Raw genomic sequence first — 23,852 nt, forward strand, 5'->3', positions numbered from 1 at the left:
CGTCGCCGCCATGTTGGATGGGTTCCTCAGTGGCCCGCTGCTACGTCAGCTCCAGTCTACGATCTGTATCGTTCACGTTTGGGGTCAGAGGTCGGCGGTGTCCTGCAGGGATCTAACACACCTGACGGGTGATTCAGACGTTGGTTCAGGTGCGCTGGAGCAGAGGAGCCAGTAGAACGTGGACAGGATCCCTGAGCAGGGGATCAAGGAGCCAAATTTAAGCTATAATTTCCAGCTGCTGCCTGGAACCGGTGGGATCAGCCATCCAGTTACCGTTAAACTTCCCCACGGCGCAAGCTCCCACTAGCTTAACCAGCTAATGTGCTCATCTAAAAATAGCCCCCTTTCACAACCAGCTGAATGGACGGTTCCGCTTACGGCAACATCACAGAAAAAAGGCTGAACTGGAAATGAAAGAATCTAGTTTATTGGGTCTTTGGTAATTAAGACCTTTGGAAACTGTATTTAAGGATTTTCTGTCATTTTTAAGGCCTTAAATTTGGAAAAGCTAATTTAAGACTTTTTAAGACCCGCGGATCTGCTGCTGAAGCACCAGAGCAGAACCTTCTGCTCAGCTAACATCTCCGACTTCCTGTCCCCACAGGAAACATCTGGTCAGACGGACCTGAATCCAGAACATTCTTTATTAAACACACATCAACGCTTCAGCAGCTTTAATGGAAACACTCCGACATCACAGCCGTGACACGAGTCCTTCATGTTTTCCCAACAGAAATTACGTGAAGAAGCGGCCATGTTGGATCCAGCGAGCTTCAGCCCTTGATCACAGCGATGGGCCTCAGCTTGATGGCCTTCTTGCTGATGCCGGCGTCGTGACACGTGTTGACCACATCCGTCACGTTCTTGTAGGATTCTGGAGCCTGAAACAGAAAGCATCCCTTTGCTGCCTCCGTCTCTCCTGGAGGATGAGGCCTTTGGAAGAAACGGAGCTCATTGTTCTCACCTCCTCCATGACCAGTTTGGGTGAAGCCACTCGGATGGCGATTCCCATGTCAGCCAGCTTGTCCAGAACATCCTGGAAGTCCAGGTTCCGGCGAGACTTGGCTCGCGAGAGGGCGCGACCCTGAAACACACGACAGAACGTTTATGAACGGGCCGACTCGAACATCGATGAAGATGATCAGGTGGGCCCGCACCGCTCCGTGACACGTGGTGCCGAACGTCTCCGTCATGCCTCGTTCGGTCCCCGTCAGAACATAGCTGCAGGTTCCCATCGTCCCTCCGATCAGCACGGGCTGCCCGGTGAGCTGGAAAACACGACAAGGTCTCGGGTCGCCCCTGATGGCGTGTGTGCACGCGTGTGTGTGTGTGTGTGTGTACCTGGTAATCTACGGGGATGAGGGGGTGATGTGGAGGGAATGCTCGGGTGGATCCTTTCCGGTGGACCAGGAGCGTCCTCTGCCTCCCGTCCACCATGTGCTCTTCCACCTTGGCGATGTTGTGGGACACGTCGTAGATGACGTGCATGTCCAGGTCGTCTGGTGTGGTGTTGAAGACCTTGGAGAAGGCCTGTTGGACGAGATCCAGACCCACAGAGCTCAGGTTTTGGTTCCCTGCGCGCTCATCTCGGTGGAATTCCAGATCTTGCAGGTGAGCTTACCTGTCTGGCAAGGAAGGTCATGGACGAGCGGTTGACCCACGCGTAGTTTCCTGCCGCCGCCATGCCCTTCAGGTAGTCCTGACCCTCCTGGGAGGTGATGCGAGCGCAGGCCAGCTGGCGGTCGTTCACCGTGATTTTATCACGTTTCATCGCCTTCTCCATGGCAACCAGAGCGTCTGTCAGACAGGGCTGTTAAGATTTGCACCAACATCGCCGTTTCTCTGTTTTAAACCAACTGGACCACAGAGCCGCTGATCTGGGAGCCTGGGGCCGTCCTACCTGTGGCGACCTGGTGTCCAAGTCCTCTGCTGCCGCTGTGGATCATCACACACACCTGGCCCTTGTGGTCGATGCCCATCTTCTTGGCTGCGTAGTCATCATAGATCTCATCCACCACCTGGATCTCAGCGTAGTGGTTTCCTGCTCCCAGAGTTCCCAGCTGCAACACAGAAAAGTCCACTCTGACTGAGCCCGGTGTAAGGGGCGGGGCCTGTGCGTTACCTGTGGCAGGCCTCTCTTCTTGGCCTTGGAGGACACCTTGTTGGGGTCAGCCTGCAGCATCCTGCCATACTCCTCACAGTGCTCCTTGTCCTCAGCCCAGGCATAGCCCTCCCTCAGCGACCAGTCCACCCCCATCTCCAGAGCCTCTTCCAGGTCTCTGAGGACACACAGGTGAGACGAGATCCAGCTGTGACCTACATCTGGCTTTGGAGAGTCCTTCTTACTTGGCTCCCATAGGGATGACACCTTTGGACCCAACTCCGACAGGGATGTGGTCGAACAGAGACTGGGCTAGCTGTTCTTTGACAGGCTGGACGTCCTGCTCGTCCAGGTTTGTCCTCAGGAGCCGAACGCCGCAATTTATGTCAAAACCGACTCCACCTGAAAGGTGCACGGAATGCCAATGAGCCCAAAATTCCTTTCCCCTACGGAGAATCATCAGCTTGGACCGCTGTTTGGAATCACCTGGAGACACGACCGCCTCAGGGTTGTTCATGTCGAAGGCCGCCATGTTTCCGATCGCAAACCCATAGCCAGAGTGGACGTCTGGGAGGCCGATGGACCTCTGTGGACAGAAGACACGGTGAGATTCAGGATTACTTATCATTTAAACAAATCATCTTCACTCACATGAACAATCCCAGGAAGAGCCGCGACGTTCCCGATCTGCTTCATAGCCGGCAGGAACCCGCCCACACCTGAAGACGACAGCCAAACAGGTGACCTATGGACCCTGGGAGAGGGGTGCCATCTATCTACTGATGCATGGACATGTGGACAAACCACTCTGATTGGTTAAAAATAATAACACCTTTAGTTGTCCCTCAGTGGGAAAACCGCATTATTGCAACAGCTGAAGGACAGAATAGAAGCAGTAGCTCACACAACATCACACGGGAGTACAGTAGTAGTAGTACTGGTAGTACTAGTACTAGTAGTGGTACTAGTAGTAGTAGAAATAGTAGTAGTACTAGCACTAGTAGTGGTACTAGTAGTAGTAGAAATACTAGTACTAGTAGTAGTGGAAATAGTAGTAGTAGTAGTAGTAGTAGTACTAGTACTAGTAGAAATAGTAGCAGTAGTAGTACTAGTAGTAGTAGTAGTACTAGTACTAGTAGAAATAGTATCAGTAGTAGTACTAGTAGTAGTAGAAATAGTAGCAGTAGTAGTAGTAATATTAGTACTAGTAGTAGAAGGGCTGCAACAAACGATTATTTGGATAATCGATGAATCGGATGGGGTCTCGACACGATTAATCGATTAATCGGATTACATGGGGACATTTTTTAAAAACTGCTAGGGAAACGTTATTTCTCTCCTTCCTTCACTTTATTAAACACAACATTATTAGAAAACAGTTCAATAGCAGAAAAACAACATGCCATCACCTAAAATGTCTTATAAGGTGTATAGACAGAGACCCTAAGCTACACCGACCTGTGGTCGGAGGGACCGGTGGCGCCAGTGCTCGGCAGCCTCGCCTCTGTCAGTGCGCCCCAGGGCAGCTGTGGCTACATTGTAGCTCATCCCCACCAGTGTGTGAATGTGTGTGTGAATGGGTGAATGACTGATTGTGTTGTAAAGCGCCTTGGGGGGTTCCAAGACTCTAGAAGGCGCTATATCAAATACAGGCCATTTACCATTTACCTATCTGTGACCTAAAATGCTTGGTCCAAGTTAAACAGCAATTGTCATCTGTTTTGTTTGATCTCATCTGTAGACATTTATTATAATTGGAGATGTCAAACAACTAATTTTTAAATGTAATTAAACATAGGCTGTGAATTAATCAAAATTAATCACTATTTCCAAAAATGACTGAAAAAATACCAAATAAAACAAAAGTAAATGAATGCCATCCTCCTTGCGATGATGCCCTGGGCAACTGCCATAAAGTCACATCAAGAAATGCTGCTGATCATTCCAATGATCCCAAATAGACTCACATTAGGCCACATGAAAGCAACTGAACCCAAAAATATATTAACCAGTATATAACTGCACTCTCACACAACACGCCTGCAGCAACAGTTAGGACTCCTCCCTCCCTTTTAAAAGCGTTTTCGCTTCTGAGGACATTGTGGTTGTAAAGCCACATGCTAGTAGTCTGGCCCCGGTGTGATCAACCAGTTTCTGCGGGAATGTGACGGCGGAACCGGTTCGCAGCAGTGCGAGTCCCCCCACCCCGCATATCTAATAGTGTCGCGTTTACGATTTTATAGACTTTTTTTACGAGCTTAGGGCATGTCTAGCCTGTGTAATAATCCGGGGCTTGGGTGAATCACTTTTGAAAAGTGTTTAACTTACCCGGACACCGAGCTCTCTCCTTCCTCGCTGATGATTCTGACATGCTTGCGTTTAAGATGCTGCATCATCACCGTAGTACTCCCGTGCCATGCTAAGTCTGACCTACAAACGTTGCAGGTAATGAATGTCTTCGCCTGATTTAACTGAAAATGCTCCCAAACTTTAGAAGTTTTTATTTTTTTTGGGGTCTCGCTGCTTCTGCCATGTTCCTCTTCCAAACACCTGCCGGCTCTCCGGTCTGCGCGCAACGGTGGGCGGGAGGGGAGGGGGCTTTTGGAAGAGTTGTGCAACACAACGAATCGATGACGCAATCCGTTGCCAACGCTTTTAGTAATCGATTTTCATCGAATTTATCGATTCGTTGTTGCAGCCCTAAGTAGTAGTACTATTACTAGTATTACTACTACTATACTCCCATGTGATGTTGTGTGAGCTACTGCTAGTAGAACTAGTACTAGTAACTAGTAGTACTAGTATTAGTAGTAGTAGTAATAGTAGTAATATAGTAGTACTAGTAGCAGTAGTACTAGTAGTAATAGTACTTGTAGTACTATAGTAGTAGTAGTAATAGTAGTACTAGTAGTACTAGTAACTAGTACTAGTAGTATAGCACATGCCAGTGTTACAGATGAATTCCATTTCACCAGTGCCCATTACCGTCTAACGGCGGCAGGAAGGAAAGACCTGCAGTATCTCTCCTTCACACAGCGAGGATGGATCAGCCCGTCCCTGAAGCTGCTCTCCAGCTCTTCAGGTCGTTTAATCAGGCTGAAGAGCATAAACTCTAATGTGAGCACAATAACACCCTTATCCGAGGTCCGCATCGCTGCGGGCTTGGGTGAAGAGTGAGGGTATCGGGAGACCCTACGCACTCGCACCCCTGGCCGGGAACGCGCAAATGAAGGGCACAAGTGTGGAAGTGCGAGTGTTGGGATTGGGTCCATGTGTGTACCGCACCGTGATCACTATACCACGCAGGTATGGTGATCACGGTGTGAACACGTGAACATTTATACCCAACGGAGACTGCTGAGTGAGACTGGTGTTGTGTCTAAAAGTGTTCCTCCTGTCTGTGTGAGCCTCTCACTCATTGAAGGTTCTGACTCTTACAGAGCAAGTTAGGCAGACAGGAAGTGATGTCAGAGGACCAACCCACCTCCACCACGACAGGCGTTACGAAGCTCCTCGAACATCAGCTTCTCCAAGGACTCGTTCACGTAGAAAACTCCTTCAACCTGACAGGAAACAAACAGATTCAGGAGGCCTGAGGGTGTCCAGCTCTGGCTCTAGCCAGTGTACTTCCTAACAGAAGCATCAGTTGTAGCCAGATTAACGTCTGCTCTCAGAGTCTCACTGAAGCACGGACTAGCTTTGATTTAGAAGTGTGTGTGTGTGTGTGTGTGGGGGGGGGGGGGGGGGGGGGCACAACCGGCATGACGACCGGGAGGCATGGGGAGAACCTTCACAGCAAGTTTACATAAACCATGTAAGCCCAACCAGCCATTCCTCCCCATCCCCGCATATTTCTCTCCTCCTGCTCCCTCACATCATCACACTAACATGCACATAGGACCTTGGGGGGTGGACAAGTCAGGGGGTGCGGGTATGGACCCCATTTCCAATATTTCCAGCAGAAATGGTCGAACTCTTAGAACCGGTGATGGTTGTACCCCATGTGCAGCGGTACCGGGACCAGAGTGAATAGGGTGTGTATGGGGAGCATTTTTGTAAGTCTTGGGTTGTATGTGCATGTGTGAGCATGAGGGAGGGAGTGTGTGACTGTGTTTGTGTATGACTGTACATGTCAGGTGGGGCCTTTGACTCCTCCCCTCTCCTGGGACCTCCTTTGATGATATAGATCTTCGTCTCCCCTCCCCCTGCCACACCTGGTGTGGGGTGTGGTGCCTTGGTCTGCCTGGGTCGTGGCTCCCGGGTCAGGGGGTTTAAGATTTTTGGCGTCTGCCTGATAGATCCCAGTGGCTGCCTGGTGGGGTCTGGGTCCCTGGGCTCTGCTGGGTCCCCGGCGGGGGTGGTCACCCCATGGTCCCGGGCTCGGCCGGCTAGGGGGTGGGAGGCTGCGGGCGGGCCTGTGGGCTTGACGCTGATGTCTCCCGGGACTCTGCCGGCTGCTGGTTGTGGCCCCCCGGGGCGATCCTCTGTGCCTCTCGAGGGGGGCGGGGCCTTTCTGGTTGCAGACCCCTTGGGGTTCCTGTGTTCTGGGGCAGCGCCTGCATCTCTGGGACTTGGAGCTCCCCTTGTCTCCTACGCATCTTTAGGGGGCAGATCTGTGGTCCCTCACACTCTCTGTTGGACGCTCCTATAGAGAAACCTTGCATAAAGAAGCGCGTGTACACACACAGGTGCTCACATGGTGCTCTCATAAGTATGGGCTTGGGCACGTTCAACACTTGTCTTAAGGCTATGGTTGCCACTAAATGCACTGTGGTTTATTATCGTGTGATTGTTCAGTTAATGTTGATTTTATATTTCATCATCAGGCTGATGCAGTGATAGCTTGCTCCTGATGTATTGTTGTGTGTCCCATTTTTTTCTTCTCTCTTTCTGCAGGTCTAGAAGCAGACTCTTGTTCATTATTGTTTATTTTTGTCTTTTCCTTTCTCTTTCACCTCTGACTCTATGTCTGGTCGGAATTTAAATTAAAAAAACATGGAAGTCTACAGCCTAGAGGCTCTTTTAATGCGCATAATGTTTTAGGATGGTAAGAAGTGCAGGGGACTAAAATGTACTTTGGAAATGGTGTGTGTGTGTGTGTGTGTGTGTGTGTGTGTGTGTGTGTGTGTGTGTGTGTGTGTGTGTGTGTGTGTGTGTGTGTGTGTGTCTTTAAGGGTAACTAAGCTGAATAATGTAAAACGTTGTATAGTAATGTGAAATACGGGATCCATTTTCTCTATTTTGAGCAGAGGTTCACCCCGGCTACCACAGTACATCACCCGACACCTACACGAACCTCCGGCCCAACTGGACCTCCAGAAATGTCCGAACCGACTCACCTGCATGTTGGGCACGAACCCATTTTTGATCCTCCAGCTGGTACTGTTGATTTTCTCCAGATACTGCAGTTCATCGTTGTAACTGCGGCTCATGGTTCCGATTCAAATGGGTCGGACTCGCAGGTGAACCACAGTCTCCCACCACGCACCGGAACTATGGCTGCTACGGAAGCCTGTGCGCATCAAACACCACGTTTACGTTGACAAAAAAATCTTAGCCTGAAAATCAGCTTCTAAAAACTTCAGATAAAATGTTGAACATCTGTTTAGTACTTACGAAAGTTCGAACGTGTACGTTTACAATTCTTCTTCTGTTTTTCCTTCTTCTACTGCTTTTTGTTTATTGCTGTTTGCATTACCGCCCCCTGCTGGACCGGAAGATGAATCTCAACCAAAAAACCCATAACCTGACCAGCCAGCCCCATTCAACCATATGAGAAGTAATGAAGACCCACTTATTCATTGGCTTTCAACACAACAGGACCCGTGCTGACACTGGTGGTGACACTAACGGTGAGACTGATGGTTGTGTTTGAGTAGTGTGCATTGGTGTATGTATGTGTGTGCGTGTGTGTGTGTGCTGGCATGAGGCGTAAGAGAGGGTGTTCGCTCAGGGCACCAAATGGGCTAGGAGGATCACCCCTGGATGGTGAGACTGATGGTGACACTGATAGTGAGACTGATGGTGAGATTGGTGTCACGGCCCATTTCAAGCCTCTTCAAATTAGCTTCTTGAGTCATATTTTCATGTTTGACAACCCCAAGTGACAGATATAAAAAACCATTGAACTTCTTTATTTGATTTCATGTTGTTCCGTATGGTATTTATTCTAATTTGCTTTCTTTTTCAAAAGAGTTTGCGTTCTTGTAGCATGATGTGGCTTTTATATTTTGTATACGATTTAAATTGTTTTATTGTGTGGTTTCGTTGGACAGCACTTTGTTCAGCTTCACTGTAATTTGAAGGTGCTTTACAAATGAATTGGTGTGTAAGGGGAGTGCTGTTGTAACATCAAAATCCAGTTTAACGTATTATACCTATCTGCTCTCTTACATGTGCTCAGCAGTGAGCATGCTGTTTGCAGTAAACTACAGTAGAGCACAATATGACATAGAAAACCAGTAAACTACAACACAGATGAATAAACTACAATAGAAACCAGTAACTGACCACAATGGTAAATGCCATTGAAACCAGTACACTGTAACAAACACCAATGAACTATAAAAACTAACAGAGAGGAAGAAGAAAACAAAAAAGGAGCATTTTCTACAGCCCATTAGAAGAAAATGAATCACTATAAACTACAACAGAAACGTCCAACTAGCTATAATGAATGAGCTTTAGTGGAAACTGGTAAATGACAGAAATTATATAAACAGTTGTAGGAATAATTAAAGTATTGTCAGTGATCAAACTCCGACATGAATAAACTACAACTACAGCAGAAGTGGGTAAACGACAGTTTGGGTGAATAAACTACATTAGAGCGATAGGCCTCAGGGGTCAGCCATCTTGTAGCGGGAGGACAGATTGATGCGGTGAGCACCTTATTTTGTGTATTTTAACCAATTAAACATTTTCTTTGCCGTTACTGATCAGAACCACACCCAGGAAGAACTGGGTTCGTCTCTTCTGACTGAAAGAGACGTCCTGGTAAATAAAATGTTTGAAACCGGGGTTTGAAAGCGGCTTTCGCATCTTTTTGTTGTTTGGGGGAATTAGGGCGCAGTGGGCCCACACCCGGACTCAAAATACCCAGTTTACCCAGAGGAACCGGTCTCCCGGACCACGCTTAGACCCCACGGTACCGACGCGCTTATAACGTAAAAACGGGTTCTAGTCTTCTGCTAGATGTTTAGCTGTTAGCACGCGAGCTAGCAGCTAAATGTTTCGTATCGGTGTAGCTTGTAGCCTACTGTGGCTAACTGTAGCATCTGATACTGTTTAATCTAACCAGCTGACATCAGATTGTGTTTTATAAACACAAAACCTCAAAACAGACAAATAAGTGGCTATTTATGAATTTTGATTAAAAAATACCGACAATACTAAAAGTGATTGTTGGTGGCATTAGCTTGAATAGGTATTGTTAGCATTTAGCGTCTTCTAAACAGACTTTTACCCGAACGACTCGTTTTCACGTCTAATAATAAACATAACGATTATGTTCTGCCAACAACCAATTAGCAATAAAAATACGTTAAAACGTATTTTTAGTTGCTGTTCACTGTGTTTCTGTGCATACTCGTTTGTTTAGCAGGCTGTTGTAAACAAAAGCTAGCTACGGAGCTAGAGAGTTACAGGATGGAAATCAGACACGTTTGTGTAGTAAAACCAGTAGTTAAACTCAGCATCACATTTATACACAACCCCCACAAAGGATCTGAGCTTTGTTTTGGTTCATTTCATTGTTATAAACAGCATCACCACCGGAAATCTGCTTGCTTATGTTTAGGACATCTGATTTGTGTTGAGTGACGTGATGAACTCTTCAGGAGTCGGTTAGAGCTTGAATGAATCTGGAGCTTTTTCCCAGAATCGTGTCCGAACACCTCATGACCGGAAGGCTTAGAAGCACATGAGATTATGAGACTGAAATCCATCAACTTTCTGTTCTGCATCCAACAAGTAGACCTGAGGACCAGGGTTCAGGACCTTTGTGCTCCAGTGACATTTGCATTGAAAGGCCAGCAGGACGACACAAATCGCTGGCATGCAGATGTTTCAAGCCTATGAATCAAGACACAACTGTTGAATAATCATCACATACTTGACCCAAAATGTACTGTCACATTGTTCAGAGTCTTTCTCTTGGTGGTTTGTTGTCCCTCCACCTTCTCTCGATATCACCAGGTCAGGTCATTAAGCCAATCAGTAAAAAGTTTCCTGTTTAAGGAGCCCAGCAGGTTGCATCGAGTCACTGACTGAACTCTGGTTCACAATAAAAACTGGTGCTTAAGAGGAGTTTTAGTCACTCAGAGCTCACGGACGCGGTGCATGATTTATTCCCAGTTCAACCAGAGGACTGAAGGAACGCAGTTGTATCATGAAAGTGTTTTAATGAAGTTGAAGTAAATTATTAGAACTTACGGCACATTAATAATGGCCTGTGTTTGATATAGTAAATATGAGTGCCTCTCTCTCTCGCGCACTCTATAGATATAGATGTCTGGTCTGTCTGTCTGTCTGTCAGTATGCGTGCGCGAGCGAGGTTCGGGGGCCACAAATAGGGGGCCCGCCTATTGAGGACCGCTGCTACAGGATGTGATCTGTGGGGAAACCGGAGCACCGGGAGGAAACCCACGCAGGCAGGGGCAGAACACGCAACTCCACGCAGAAAGGCCACAGCCGAGTTTTGAACATGCAACCTTCTTGCTGCGAGGCAACAGTGCTAACCACTGTGCCACCATGCAGCCCAACTGGAGGAAGTTTGGCTGCATCCAGTCATTAACTTGCTGCAGAGTGAGTCTAGAGGACCACAGTCACTAGGTGATGGAGCTAGGTAGATGTGGATGTCATCTGCACAACCATGACAGGTCATGTTCTATTGTAGGACCTGGCCCAGGGGAGCATGTAGAGGCTGTAGTGGCAGCGACCGCTGCAACAGGCCCTTCCACGTCTGGACCGGTATGGTCAGGGCTGGCTCGTCAGTCTGGGTGTTTTTTTTCTCTTTTTGGTTCACACGGAGAAGATGCAGCTTCCACATCTGAGAGAGAGCCGCCCCTCCTGCAGGTGTGATGAGAAGGTGCTGGTTCTTTCTGATGCCTCTGCTTTGGTTCCTCAGGTGACACGCGGCATGTTTGGTGCTAACAGAAAGAAGTTTATGGAGGGAGGGCTAGACAGCGACTACTCTGATGACTCCGGTCTTTATTACAGCCAACAGTCCATGTTTCCTCCTCATCGACCTGACAAAGACGTGAGTCTCTGCAGTCCTGCTGTTTAATCTGTAATCCATCATCTGTTGTTCTTTTTAACAAAGATTTAAAAAGGCTTTCCAGGTTAAATCAGAAACAGTTTGTTTGTCCACTCATCTGGTCTGGGCTGGGGGAGAGTGTCCCACAGCATTCCTCGATCAGCCTGGAGATATAATCCCTCCAGGAAGCTTCTGGACCAAAAGCCTGCACCACCTCAGCTGGCTCCTCTCCACACGGAGGAGCAGGGACTCTCCCAGACGTCCACAACAGAAACACGCTGATTCTGTCCGTCTGACTTTATCTTCCACTCATCCGGAGGTAACAGATCTGCAGAGGATCCCAGACCTCCTTCTTCCCAGACACTTTTCCCACTCCATCCAGAGAATTCCTAGGTCTTCCCAAGGTGAAGGATGTAAATAATCCCTACAGAAAGCTCTGGAGCTGCCTTGGGATCACCTCCCAGAGTCAGGGAAACCTTCAGAAGGAGGCACCCTGAACCACGTGAGCAGATCAGCTTTGATGGAAGAGATGAAGTCTGATGTGGACACGTTTCAGACTCATGCTGACACCAGCAGCCTCCTGTGGTCAGACCATCAGATCCACAGAGATTTGCAGATGTTTCCTGATGCTGTTCTGCTGTGTGACTGTAGAGGGCGCTAACAGGTTGTGTTTTCTGTGTTCAGATGCTGGCGTCGTCCTCCTCCTCCACCAGTCAGCTGTCCCAGCTGGGAGCCAGTTTATACGGCCCACAGAGTAAGGCTGCCAGCAGGGCTGCTGGACCCGTGTCAGATGTTTGAAGTCGGTCTGCAGAAACAAGGAGGAGCTTCTTGTTTGGGTTTCTGACATGTTTTTTTCCCCGTTCTACCGAAGGTGCACTTGGGTTTCCCATGCGTGGGATGAACAGCAGCGCGGCCCCCCCGCTCTGTCGAACGGGGCTGAACCAGTCTGCCAGCCAGCTCACCAGTCACACCAGTACTCCCAACTCCAGCTCGCTGCACACGCCCCCCTCGCCCAGCAGGTACGTCCTGTCTGGCTGCTTAAACAGCCGATCCTTTCGGTTACCCCCTTTAGCTCGGGGCAGCTGATGGTGCTACGGTTCGCTGAAGCATCATCAGCTGCTCTGATGTCATCACAAGATCAGATGTCTTAACACAACATTATTATTAATATTATTGATTAGTCAGGGTTGTTTAATGTTTGATGAGCTCCTTATTAAAATCACAACCTCCTTCCAGAGCCGCTCTTTGGTTTAGTTCCAGCTGGTTCTGAGCAGCCTCAGTCCAGAACAGTCCAACCCTAGCCTGACCCTACCCGAGTTTCATCTAAAGGCTAGGTCAGGGCTTCAGGTGGAACGCTGACGAGGACACATAAGGTGTGCAAACGTTAGTTCTTCTTATTTGAACTCATTGGAGTGCTCCAGCTGTAGAGTGGATGAGTTTTATTTTCAGCCTCAGTTCAGAGAGCCAGAGTGCTCGGCCATCCGAGCTTTGACCCTGGGGGGACGCCGTCAGCGCTGCTTTTCCTGGATGTTGTTTTAGTCGTGTAACAAACTCAGATGTCACCATTTTGTGTTTCATGTCCACAAACCAGCCACTTCCTGTTTCTGCAGGGGAATTCTGCCCATGAGCAGCCGGAGCGTCCTGAACCACAACCAGCAGGTGGGGGGTCCAACGGGTCAGGCGGGTGGGATAGGAGCAGAGAGGGGGGGAGGTGGAGGAGGGGGGAGGAGCGGCACCATGGGGAGTCCCAGCCGGTCGTCTCCAAGCATCATCGGGATGCCCAAACAGCCACAGTCACGGCAGCCGTTCACCTTCAACAGGTAAAACAAACAAATGAACCAAAGTAACGTTTAATCCTGCAGAAGTCCGACTCTTCCCGTGTTGACATCTGAACGGGTCTGTGTTTCTGATTCAGCTCTGCAATGACGAGTCTTCTTTTGTAGTGAATCATCTTTTAGTATCAGGAAGTTTCAACAGCGTTCCAAACAACAACCCGCTACCAAGCCCATCTACGGTGCTGTGGTGCCTGCTGTCGGTGATCTTCCATGTAAAATCTGAACCGGTGCACAGACCAGAGACGTGGATCCCCACTGCTGAGTTCCATTCCGTTAGCATCCTGATACGCTACATTAGCATCCTGATACGCTACATTAGCATCCTGATACGCTACATTAGCATCCTGATACGCTGCATTAGCATCCTGATACGCTGCATTAGCATCCTGATAGGCTACATTAGCATCCTGATAGGCTACATTAGCATCCTGATAGGCTACATTAGCATCCTGATAGGCTACATTAGCATCCTGATAGGCTACATTAGCATCCTGATACGCTGCATTAGCATCCTGATAGGCTGCATTAGCATCCTGATACGCTGCATTAGCATCCTGATGGGCTACATTAGCATCCTGATGGGCTACATTAGCATCCTGATAGGCTACATTAGCATCCTGATACGCTGCATTAGCATCCTGATACACTACATTAGCATCCTGATAGGCTGCATTAGCATCCTGATACGCTGCATTAGCATCCTGATACGCTGCATTAGCGATATGGTGACACCATCCGTCCCTGTTGACTCATTTTAATGATTTGATGACGACTTCTGATTTGATGTGATCCACGAGGTCGTTTGAGACGATTCGACACATTATAAAGACTTTATAGCTCACATCTGGGTTTTAAACATCTTCATGGTTATTTTCTCCCTCTCTTTCTCTGTGAAGCACATATTTGATCCTTTACTGTTTTTGATTAATCCGTTAGTTCAACTTGAATAGAAAATGTGCTTCATCAGTGTTTGTGGAAACTTTTATATTTACATATTATACATATTATTATCTTGCTCCTTCGAGGAGATTCTGGTCCACCATCCGACGCCTCAGGGGGGAAAGCAGTGCGCTACCAACACTGGTTACAGTGGGGACGGTGTGCTGCTGACCTCTACTCAGGACGTTGTGGATCGGTGGGCAGAATACTTTGAAGACCTCCTCAATCCCACGACACGTCTTCCAGTGAGGAAGCAGTCTGGGGACTTTGGGTTGGCCTCTCAAATCTCTGGTGCTGAGGTCACTGAGGTGGTTAAAAAGCTCCTCTGGGGCAAGGCTCCAGGGGTGGATGAGTTCGGCCCGGAGTTCCTTAAGGCTCTGGATGCTGTGGGGCTGTGTTGGCTGACGCGGCTCTGCAATATCGCGTGGACATCGGGGGCAGTCCCACTGGACTTGCAGACCGGGGTGGTGGTCCCCTTATTTATAAAGGGGGACCACAGGGTGTGTTCCAACTACAGGGGGATCACACTCCTGAGCCTTCCTGGTAAGGTCTATTCAGGAGTTCTGGAGAGGAGGGTCCGTCGGATTGTTGAACCTCAGATTCAGGAGGAGCAATGTGGTTTTGGTCCTGGCCGTGGAACACTGGACCAGCTCTATACCCTTAGGGGGGTCCTGAGGGTGCGTGGGAATTTGCCCAACCAGTCTACATGTGTTTTGTGGATTTGGAGAAGGCGTTTGACTGCGTCCCTCGGGGGGCCCTGTGGGGGGTACTCCGGGAGTATGTGGTACCAGGCCCTCTGATAGGTTCTGTTAGGTCCCTGCATGACCGGTGTCAGAGCTTGGTCCACATTGCCGGCAGTAAGTCGGGCTCGTTCCCAGTGAGAGTTGGACTCCGCCAAGGCTGCCCTTTGTCACCGATTCTGTTCATAACCTTTATGGACAGGATTTCTAGGAGCAGCCAAGGTGTGGAGGACATCTGTTTTGGTGGCCTGAGGATCAGGTCTCTGCTTTTTGCAGATGATGTGGTCCTGTTGGCTTCATCAGAACGTGATCTTCAGCTTTCGCTGGAGCGGTTCGCAGCCGAGTGTGAAGCAGCTGGGATGAGAATCAGCTCCTCTAAATCTGAGACCATGGTCTTGATTCGGTAAAGGGTAGAATGCCTTCTCCGGGTCAGGGATGAGGTCCTGCCCCAAGTGGAGGAGTTTAAGTATCTCGGGGTCTTGTTCACGAGTGAGGGACAACTGGAGTGTGAGATCGATAGGTGGATTGGTGCTGCATCTGCAGTGATGCGGGCGTTGTACCGGTCTGTCGTGGTGAAGAGAGAGCTGAGCCAGAAGGCGAAGCTCTCGATTTACCGGTCGATCTACGTTCCTACCCTCACCTATGGTCATGAGCTTTGGGTGGTGACCGAAAGAACGAGATCACAGATACAAGCGGCCGAAATGAGTTTTCTCTGAAGAGTGTCTGGGCTCTCCCTTAGAGACAGGGTGAGAAGCTCGGTCATACGGGAGGGGCTCGGAGTAGACCCGCTGCTCCTCCACATCGAGAGGAGCCAGTTGAGGTGGCTCGGGCATCTGGTCAGGATGCCTCCTGGACGCCTCCCCGGTGAAGTTTTCCTGGCACATCCAATCGGGAGGAGACCTAAAGGTAGACCCAGGACACACTTTGCCTGATGGAGCTGGCCCAAGTAGCGGGGGAGCGTGAAGTCTGAGCCTCTTGGCTTAGGCTGCTGGAATTATTATGAAACATCTGAAGATATTTCTCAGTACTGTAATGAAACATGTGGGGTTATTGTGATAGCTGTTGTAGCCTAATGCTGCTGGAGATGTGGGTTTATCTCCGCTGTTTGTTGGACTTGTGTGATAAACTGCTGGTATATGTCCTGCTTGGTGTTTTAGTTCTGCACTAACGTTAGTGAAGGATGTCTCCATCCCGAGATCGGATCAGGATGGCTTTTTCATATTTTTCAGTAATTTGAGATCGGCAATTATAACTGATGATTCTTGCTGATCTCCTGAAATAAACTATGAGCACGTTAGCATATGCTACTTCTGGGTGAAGACCTCCTGTAGAGGGCTCCTCCTGTGTGATAGTCTCGCCCTGTTTATGGACGGGTTAGGGATGATGAGTCCAGCAGCGATTTACATTTCTCAAGATGTCTGGGACACTTACCGAGTTGCTCCGCTCTTCTGTCGGCTCGTGTAAGTTTAAATCCTTCCAGGGAAACCTGGCAGTCCGCTATGAGCTTGTTCTTCCATGTCTCCGTAAGAAGACATCAGGCTGTCAGCAGTCCCGCTGAAATCAAATCGGATTTTAAAAGCCTAAAGTGCTGATCGAGACATCCCTAGTTACAATAATAAGGAATTATCTGAAATGACCTTGCTCAAAGCCTCCGGTGCGCTGATCAATGAAAAGCCTCAGAAGAACGTGTTGCTGCAGGGATAGAGACCATGTCATCGACGCCATGTGTGGTTTTCAGGAAGTTTGTTTGTTTTGGCAAGTTGAGAGGATTCCCATCAGTAAATATGTCCGACAGTGATTGGTGTTTCTAACGGCAGCGCACCACCTGGCTTCTAGAATAACAAACGCTACGATACTGATCAAAACACACAGGTCATAGGTCAGCTAGGACGTAGGTCAGCTAGGACACAGGTCAGCTAGGACATAGGTCAGCTAGGACATAGATCACCTAGGACATAGGTCCGCTAGGACATAGGTCAGCTAGGACACAGGTCAGCTAGGACATAGGTCACCTAGGACATAGGTCAACTAGGACATAGGTCAGCTAGGACGTAGGTCAGCTAGGACGTAGGTCAGCTAGGACATAGGTCAGCTAGGACATAGGTCAGCTAGGACATAGATCACCTAGGACATAGGTCCGCTAGGACATAGGTCAGCTAGGACACAGGTCAGCTAGGACATAGGTCAGCTAGGACGTAGGTCAGCTAGGACATAGGTCAACTAGGACATAGGTCAGCTAGGACATAGGTCAGCTAGGACATAGGTCAGCTAGGACATAGGTCACCTAGGACATAGGTCCGCTAGGACACAGGTCCGCTAGGACATAGGTCAGCTAGGACATAGGTCAGCTAGGACATAGGTCAACTAGGACATAGATCACCTAGGACATAGGTCCGCTAGGACATAGGTCAGCTAGGACACAGGTCAGCTAGGACATAGGTCAGCTAGGACATAGATCACCTAGGACATAGGTCCGCTAGGACATAGGTCAGCTAGGACACAGGTCAGCTAGGACATAGGTCACCTAGGACATAGGTCCGCTAGGACACAGGTCAGCTAGGACATAGGTCAGCTAGGACATAGGTCAACTAGGACATAGGTCAGCTAGGACGTAGGTCAGCTAGGACGTAGGTCAGCTAGGACGTAGGTCAGCTAGGACGTAGGTCAACTACGACGTAGGTCAGCAAGGACATAGATCAGAAAGGACGTAGGTCAGCTAGGACGTAGGTCAGCTAGGACGTAGGTCAGCTAGGACGTAGGTCAGCTAGGACATAGGTCAACTAGGACATAGGTCAACTAGGACATAGGTCAGCTAGGACATAGGTCACCTAGGACGTAGGTCACCTAAGACGTAGGTCCGCTAGGACGTAGGTCCCCTAGGACATAGGTCCGCTAGGACATAGGTCAGCTAGGACATAGGTCAGCTAGGACATAGGTCAGCTAGGACGTAGGTCCGCTAGGACGTAGGTCAGCTACGACGTAGGTCACCTAGGACGTAGGTCACCAAGGACGTAGGTCAGCTAGGACGTAGGTCCGCTAGGACGTAGTTCAACTACGACGTAGGTCAGCTAGGACATAGGTCAGCTAGGACGTAGGTCACCTAGGACGTAGGTCACCTAGGACGTAGGTCACCAAGGACGTAGGTCAGCTAGGACGTAGGTCCGCTAGGACGTAGTTCAACTACGACGTAGGTCAGCTAGGACATAGGTCAGCTAGGACATAGGTCAACTAGGACATAGGTCAACTAGGACTTAGGTCACCTAGAACAGAGGTCACCTAGGACATAGGTCCGCTAGGACATAGGTCCGCTAGGACATAGATCAACTACGACGTAGGTCAGCTAGGATATAGGTCAGCTAGGACATAGGTCCGCTAGGACGTAGGTCAACTACGACGTAGGTCAGCTAGGACGTAGGTCACCTAGGACGTAGGTCACCTAGGACGTAGGTCACCAAGGACGTAGGTCAACTAGGACGTAGGTCAACTAGGACATAGTCGATGTAACCATGGTTTTACTGATGAGTGACATGCACAGAGATATACACGGTGATGAAGCCGTCGGTTATGTCTGATGCACTCTGAAGCTGTCCGTGATGTTGCATGGCTAACGTCATGAACGGACTGCTGGCTCACATCAGTGAATCTCTCCATCCCTAGCACAGGTCATTAGGCGGTTTCCATCTTTGAACTATGATTTTCTTCTTTGCAGTCTACCCTGCAAACCAGATTCTCCGGGTTTCTCCAGATGTGACTGTCGTGAACCATCATTTAAAGGTGTGGTTCACTGAAAACCCGTTTTTAATGATTATCTCCAATTCTATCGGGTCACTCTGAGTGTTTCATGCAGGCTGAACATTAAAATAGTCTCCTATACACAGCTTGTCGTATTGAGATAAAACATTGACGCTGCAGAGCAGCGGGGGTAGAGTCGTGTTGCTGTTAGCCAATCAGAGGAGAGATGTCCTTATCAGGAACTAAGACTCCAGATCCTGTCGTCTGAAGCTACTTTCTCCTCTGGCTGGATTATCTGTGCTGATCCATGCGCTTCAGGGCTTTTTTCTCTCGAGTACGACTTACAGGCATTCATTCCTACCAGAGACGATCGCTGATGTACTGACTAAAAGAGTGTTCCACACCTTTAATAAGTGACCAACAGCATCAAAGGGTAGAGGGACGTTACTCAAAGCAGTAACACAACAAAGTACTTTAACCCAGAGCTCCTGGACCCCAGGACATTCCCATTCAACATGAATTAATGAGCCCAGAGTCCCACGGGAACAAAACAAGCAAAAAGGATCTGATGCAGCGCCATTTTGTTTCCAATGATTGGTATCAAATAAGCTCTGTGAGAAAACTTCATTTGTCGATGATTATGCTTTTAGAGGCCCTTTAAAATGTTCTTTTTAATCATAAAAACATCTTCTGGCTCTTGGAGAGTGCAGACGCTATTTTCTCCTCTCCCTCCCTCCTCATCCCAAGGCTCTTTGTCCTGTCTTTGGGTGCACGACGCTTTCTGCATTTCTTATGGAAACTAGAAATTATTAAAAATGGATCTGGTCAGCTGGTCTCAACGCGATTGACAAAATTTTTTCAACGATGAGAACGGGAGAAGGGGCTCCCGGATGCCCCTCTGGGACAGAGCCAGCTGGGCATATCATGGACTCCTGGAAACAGTGGAACCTGATCTGCCTCTCTCAACTGTCTGTAGAGGATTCTGAAGACTTCTGGATATTCGTGGTGTTGGTGTCGGGATTTCTGCTGTTTGGCCTGGGAGGTTACCTGGCTTACCGGAAAATTAACGAGCTGTCGAGGAATATTGGCTCTCTCCCGGAGCTCAGGGATGGATTACAGCGCGCTGTGAACGCACAAACTCATATAATTGTCGAGATGAGTCGTAAGCTTGGACCTTTGGCTGAGATTCAGGCTCTGGCACAGAAGGTGGATTCCATCAAGGAGCGAGTGGACGGATCAGCACGGATTGGAATAGTTTGATAACGCCATTATTGGATGTAGAGGGGTTGAAGACCAACAGAACTTTAAGGCAGAGAGGAAATTATCTCTGTCTGTCCCCAAAACAAGTTTTTATCTGGATCTGGTGCCCTTGAGCCTGTGAGGCTGAAGTGATTACTCCCCCTCAGAAGAAATGTGGAATGCTGCCGTCGCTATGGAAAACCTCTCTCCCTATCCCAGCCTGGGCGGGACTGTGACCGGTGAAGGCCGTGGAACCGTATCTAGGAGTCACTGTGCTCTCTAACCCATTATCTCCCTCCCCTGTCCAAACGGAGGTGATGAGCGCTGCCCCATGTGGCTGCATGCTCTGAAGTGAGAAGAGTCCCAACCCTACCTCCCCACCTAGTGGACACTTATGTTGTGTAATGTCTGTGTGCATTTCTGTCTGAGGTGTTTTTTTGCAGAGCAAAGCTGTCCTCCCTGGTGAGGGTACCTCTGAAGTGCCTTTTTTCCCCTCCCCCTGACTCTATCCTCATATAAACCCTCTGATCTCTATTATGGTAGCACGACTCGGATTGTGAATGACCACAGTCACCAATTCTTGTCATGTGTCTACGTATGTCTGTCTGATCTCAGAATTGTGTGTACTGAAACTAATTTCCCTCTGGGATTAATAAAGTACTTTTGAATTTGAATTTGAATAAATCCAACAGTTGGGCAGCTTCGTTTTGAGTTCTGTGCACTGATTTTATTCTGTTTGACTGTTTATGTTGATGTTCTCAGCATCTGATGCTAACATTGCCTTTCATGCTAAACAGGAATCCAGGCTTCAACATGAATAGCTCTTTATCCAACAACATCTTTAATGGCACAGGTAAAACCAAACTAAACACAAAGATCGGTTCGGTTGAATTGGATTATTTAATCCAGTATTTGTGTTGTTTTTAATTTAGAAGCCGTTCACCAACAGTTTTCATGTCTCTGGTTCCAGACGGCAGTGAGAATGTGACGGGTTTGGACCTGTCTGACTTCCCAGCGTTAGCAGACCGGAGTCGGAGGGATGGAGGCGCCAATGCCCCCCCACAGCACAACCCGCTGGCAGGCCGGGCGCCTTACGGTAACAGAACCATTATGATGGAGACAAGAGGTTATAATGTGTGATCGTACCTAAATGTACCAGATTAAATACTTCTAATGGGATGCATTTATTAATGTAAGAGAAAAACGTGAGGTACCACTGGGCTCCATTTTAGGGCCTTTTCTCCTTTCTGTTTAGCTGCCACCAGCCTAGCGCTGTTCCTTTGATCATATGGACTGGGACTAAATCACAAGCAGACTCCGATCGCTGTGACCGGGAGCCCTGGCCTTACAGATCAGCTCATTTTCCACGGTCGGAGATCAGCGGGACATTAGCTACATGTTAACCGAAGCTAACGGAGTTTTCTGGGTGTTTTTAGCTTAGTGACCAAGTTATTCCTGGGTAAACTGACTGATATCGGGCTTTGCTGGTTCACTGCGGCCAAAGATCCTGCGTGTCCACCGTTGTCGACGCACTTGGCTCTGGGAGCACTGACTCGGCTCACGGCTCCCGTGTCGCGCTCCCAACCTGAGACGAGAACGTCCACGATGGCGGACACGCGGATCTTTCCTCGTCTCTGTCAGTGCGCCCCAGGGCAGCTGTGGCTACATCGTAGCTCATCACCATCAGTGTGTGAATGGATGAATGATACAGTGTAGTGTAAAGCGCCTTGGAGTCCTTACTCTGAGAGGCGCTATACAAGTGCGGGTCATTTATCGTTCAACGTGGTGGACCAGCAAAGCCCGATAGCCTCCGCTCTCCTCGGTCAGATACCCAGCAGCCACACCAACACCTCGTATTTCAGCTGACAAGACATCATTCTGAATTTCTCTTTGGCGGCTTTGGGAGTCCAAAATGTCCCTCACAGCAGACTTGAAGCACTTTCTAGGTGGAGACGAAGCCGTCCTGGTGGTTGTTGACGCTGGTTCTGCTGCATGCATTCCTTCAGTTTCACTTTCGCTTTGGTCAGCTAATTTGTTTGTCTGCGGAGTTGTAGACTTTACGGTGGGTTAACCACAGCACTTCACACCGTGGTGAATAGTTAACCGGTTCATCCTTACAACCCTAGTGCCAGCCCCTAGTGGAAGAGGGTAGAACTGCAATGTTTGCCACTTTCTTGTTGGCTTCGAAATATGCAGACCATAATGGCCCCTTAGCGCGCACACACACACACACACACACACACACACACACACACACACACACACACACACACACACACACAATGCTTTCCTAGTAAAATACTTCCTGGTTGTTTATGTCGGACCAGAAGCTGAAAGTAGAACTGGTTGTGACTTCCTCAGATTCTCCTCTGAGCTGCAGCTGATGTATTTTTTTAAATTTATACCCGAACCCTGCTAATCACCCTAATCCATCCGTTTTCAGCTGCTTATCCAGCAGTTATATGTGAAGGTGACTGTGTGTATTTTACCTTTTTATGTTCGAGTAAGACTTTACCAACGGATGGCCGTTAGGGCCAAAAATCCCTGGGATCTCTATTTTCTAATGAGTACTACTTCAGACCGTTCAGCCTCCAGCAAAAAGACGAGCACATCAGATTTCCTTTCATCACCGGCAACGAGTGAAGAGGTAAACGTGTAAAACGATGTTTAATACGTTGTTAGAAGGAAGCGTGGCGTCTAATATGTCTTAGACCCGCTAGTTTAGATCCGATTTCTATTTACCGTATGTTCCAGACTAGAAGTCGCACCAGCCGTAAAAAGTATAATGAAGAAGAAAAAAACATATAAGTCGCATTTTGGGGGGAAATGTTATTATTCTTACAAAATCTGAGACCGAGCGTTTCACATTGCAAGACAAGCACCGGTAACAATAACAGAATAAACAACCAGGGCGCAGCAGCGCGCCACGGGCTCCAGCAGAGGATGGCGGTGTTTCAGACCCTCCCAGCAGGCAGGGAGAGCTCATTCCTGGGCCGGAGCCGGCCCGCAGCACCCCGCCACAGGCTGCAGCAGGTGATGGCGGGGCAGAGGAGCTGAAACCTGGACCGGAGCCGGCCCGCAGCAGCGCGGTATACATAATTTGGTATATAAGTCGCAGGACCAGCCAGACTATGAAAAAAAAGTGCAACTTATAGTCCGGAAAATACGGTAATTCAACTCAAGTTTATTTATCCATCCATTTTCATCCGCTTATCCGGAGTCGGGTCGCGGGGGCAGCAGCCTAAGCAGAGACGCCCAGACTTCCCTCTCCCCAGCCACTTGGGCCAGCTCCTCCGGGGGAATCCCAAGGCGTTCCCTGGCCAGGTGAGAGACATAGTCCCTCCACCGTGTCCTGGGTCTACCTTTAGGTCTCCTCCCGGTTGGACGTGCCCGGAAAACCTCACCAGGGAGGTATCCTGACCAGATACCTGAGCCACCTCAACTGGCTCCTCTCAAACCCTAGCTGATCATTTTAATGTAGGAGGAAATCAGTTTAAAGTAATCAAAGCTACAGATTCTCTGTAGCCTTCCATAGATCTTCTCCTGAATCATGTTAAGTTGTTCTACATTCACTTTCTTTTCCAGTCGGCATGGTGACAAAGCCATCCAATGAGCAGTCGCAGGACTTCTCCATCCATAACGAAGACTTCCCAGCTCTCCCCGGGCCCAACTACCAGACTAAAGACCCCACCAGCACCAGTGAAGACACCAAAACGGTAATTTATTTATATTCTTTCTCTTTGAAAACCTCTCGTCTGACTTTGTTCTTTCCTCCAAATAGAATCTGAACTCGTCGGGAAAGACCTCATCCAGCTCCGATGGTCCAAAGTTTCCTGGTGATAAAAGCTCCGCTCCAAACAACAACAACCAGCAGAAGAAAGGGATTCAGGTGCTTCCCGACGGTGAGCCTCGGACCGTCGCTCAGTAAAAACCTGATCAGGACTCCTCTGAACTCCAACAGGAGTTTCTCTGAGTCAAACAGGAACAAACAACAGCTCATTTAGAGCTGA

The 23,852-nt window shown here is 48.7% G+C and overlaps 2 protein-coding genes across 5 annotated transcripts in view; one reads left to right on the plus strand and one right to left on the minus strand.

The window, feature by feature from the left end:
• Window positions 1–626: 626 nt before the first annotated feature.
• rtcb (RNA 2',3'-cyclic phosphate and 5'-OH ligase) lies at window positions 627–7,810 on the minus strand. Of its 2 annotated transcripts, XM_015962814.3 has the most exons (13): window positions 7,718–7,810; window positions 7,441–7,613; window positions 5,586–5,664; window positions 2,753–2,820; window positions 2,588–2,687; window positions 2,347–2,503; window positions 2,123–2,279; window positions 1,901–2,060; window positions 1,622–1,797; window positions 1,342–1,530; window positions 1,158–1,268; window positions 965–1,084; window positions 627–881 (listed from the first exon to the last, which is right to left on the minus strand). In XM_015962814.3, the coding sequence occupies exons 2-13, from the start codon at window positions 7,531–7,533 to the stop codon at window positions 774–776; spliced, it is 1,518 nt and encodes a 505-aa protein (XP_015818300.1). In that variant the 5' UTR covers window positions 7,534–7,613; window positions 7,718–7,810; the 3' UTR covers window positions 627–773. The 2 variants fall into 2 exon arrangements, with proteins under 2 accessions (XP_015818300.1, XP_070412200.1); XM_070556099.1 differs by lacking the exons at window positions 2,753–2,820; window positions 7,441–7,613; window positions 7,718–7,810 and having other exon boundaries at window positions 5,586–5,655.
• Window positions 7,811–7,841: 31 nt separating this feature from the next.
• Window positions 7,842–23,852, plus strand: part of LOC107387689 (CCR4-NOT transcription complex subunit 2) — a 26,491-nt gene continuing 10,480 nt past the window's right edge. The window contains exons 1-9 of one of the 3 annotated variants that reach the window (XM_054739922.2): window positions 7,842–7,953; window positions 11,229–11,360; window positions 12,042–12,111; window positions 12,229–12,376; window positions 12,968–13,177; window positions 20,640–20,695; window positions 20,813–20,938; window positions 23,428–23,558; window positions 23,624–23,744. In XM_054739922.2, coding sequence (XP_054595897.1) covers window positions 11,241–11,360; window positions 12,042–12,111; window positions 12,229–12,376; window positions 12,968–13,177; window positions 20,640–20,695; window positions 20,813–20,938; window positions 23,428–23,558; window positions 23,624–23,744 — 982 coding nt within the window. In that variant the 5' untranslated portion in view covers window positions 7,842–7,953; window positions 11,229–11,240. Of the gene's footprint in view, window positions 7,954–8,884; window positions 8,983–9,116; window positions 9,249–11,228; window positions 11,361–12,041; window positions 12,112–12,228; window positions 12,377–12,967; window positions 13,178–20,639; window positions 20,696–20,812; window positions 20,939–23,427; window positions 23,559–23,623; window positions 23,745–23,852 lie in introns of those variants that run through there. The other 2 variants (XM_054739921.2, XM_054739923.2) reach the window with 2 other exon arrangements.

This window comes from Nothobranchius furzeri, chromosome 1, assembly GCF_043380555.1.
Source record: "Nothobranchius furzeri strain GRZ-AD chromosome 1, NfurGRZ-RIMD1, whole genome shotgun sequence".
NCBI classification, from domain to species: Eukaryota; Metazoa; Chordata; class Actinopteri; order Cyprinodontiformes; family Nothobranchiidae; genus Nothobranchius; species Nothobranchius furzeri.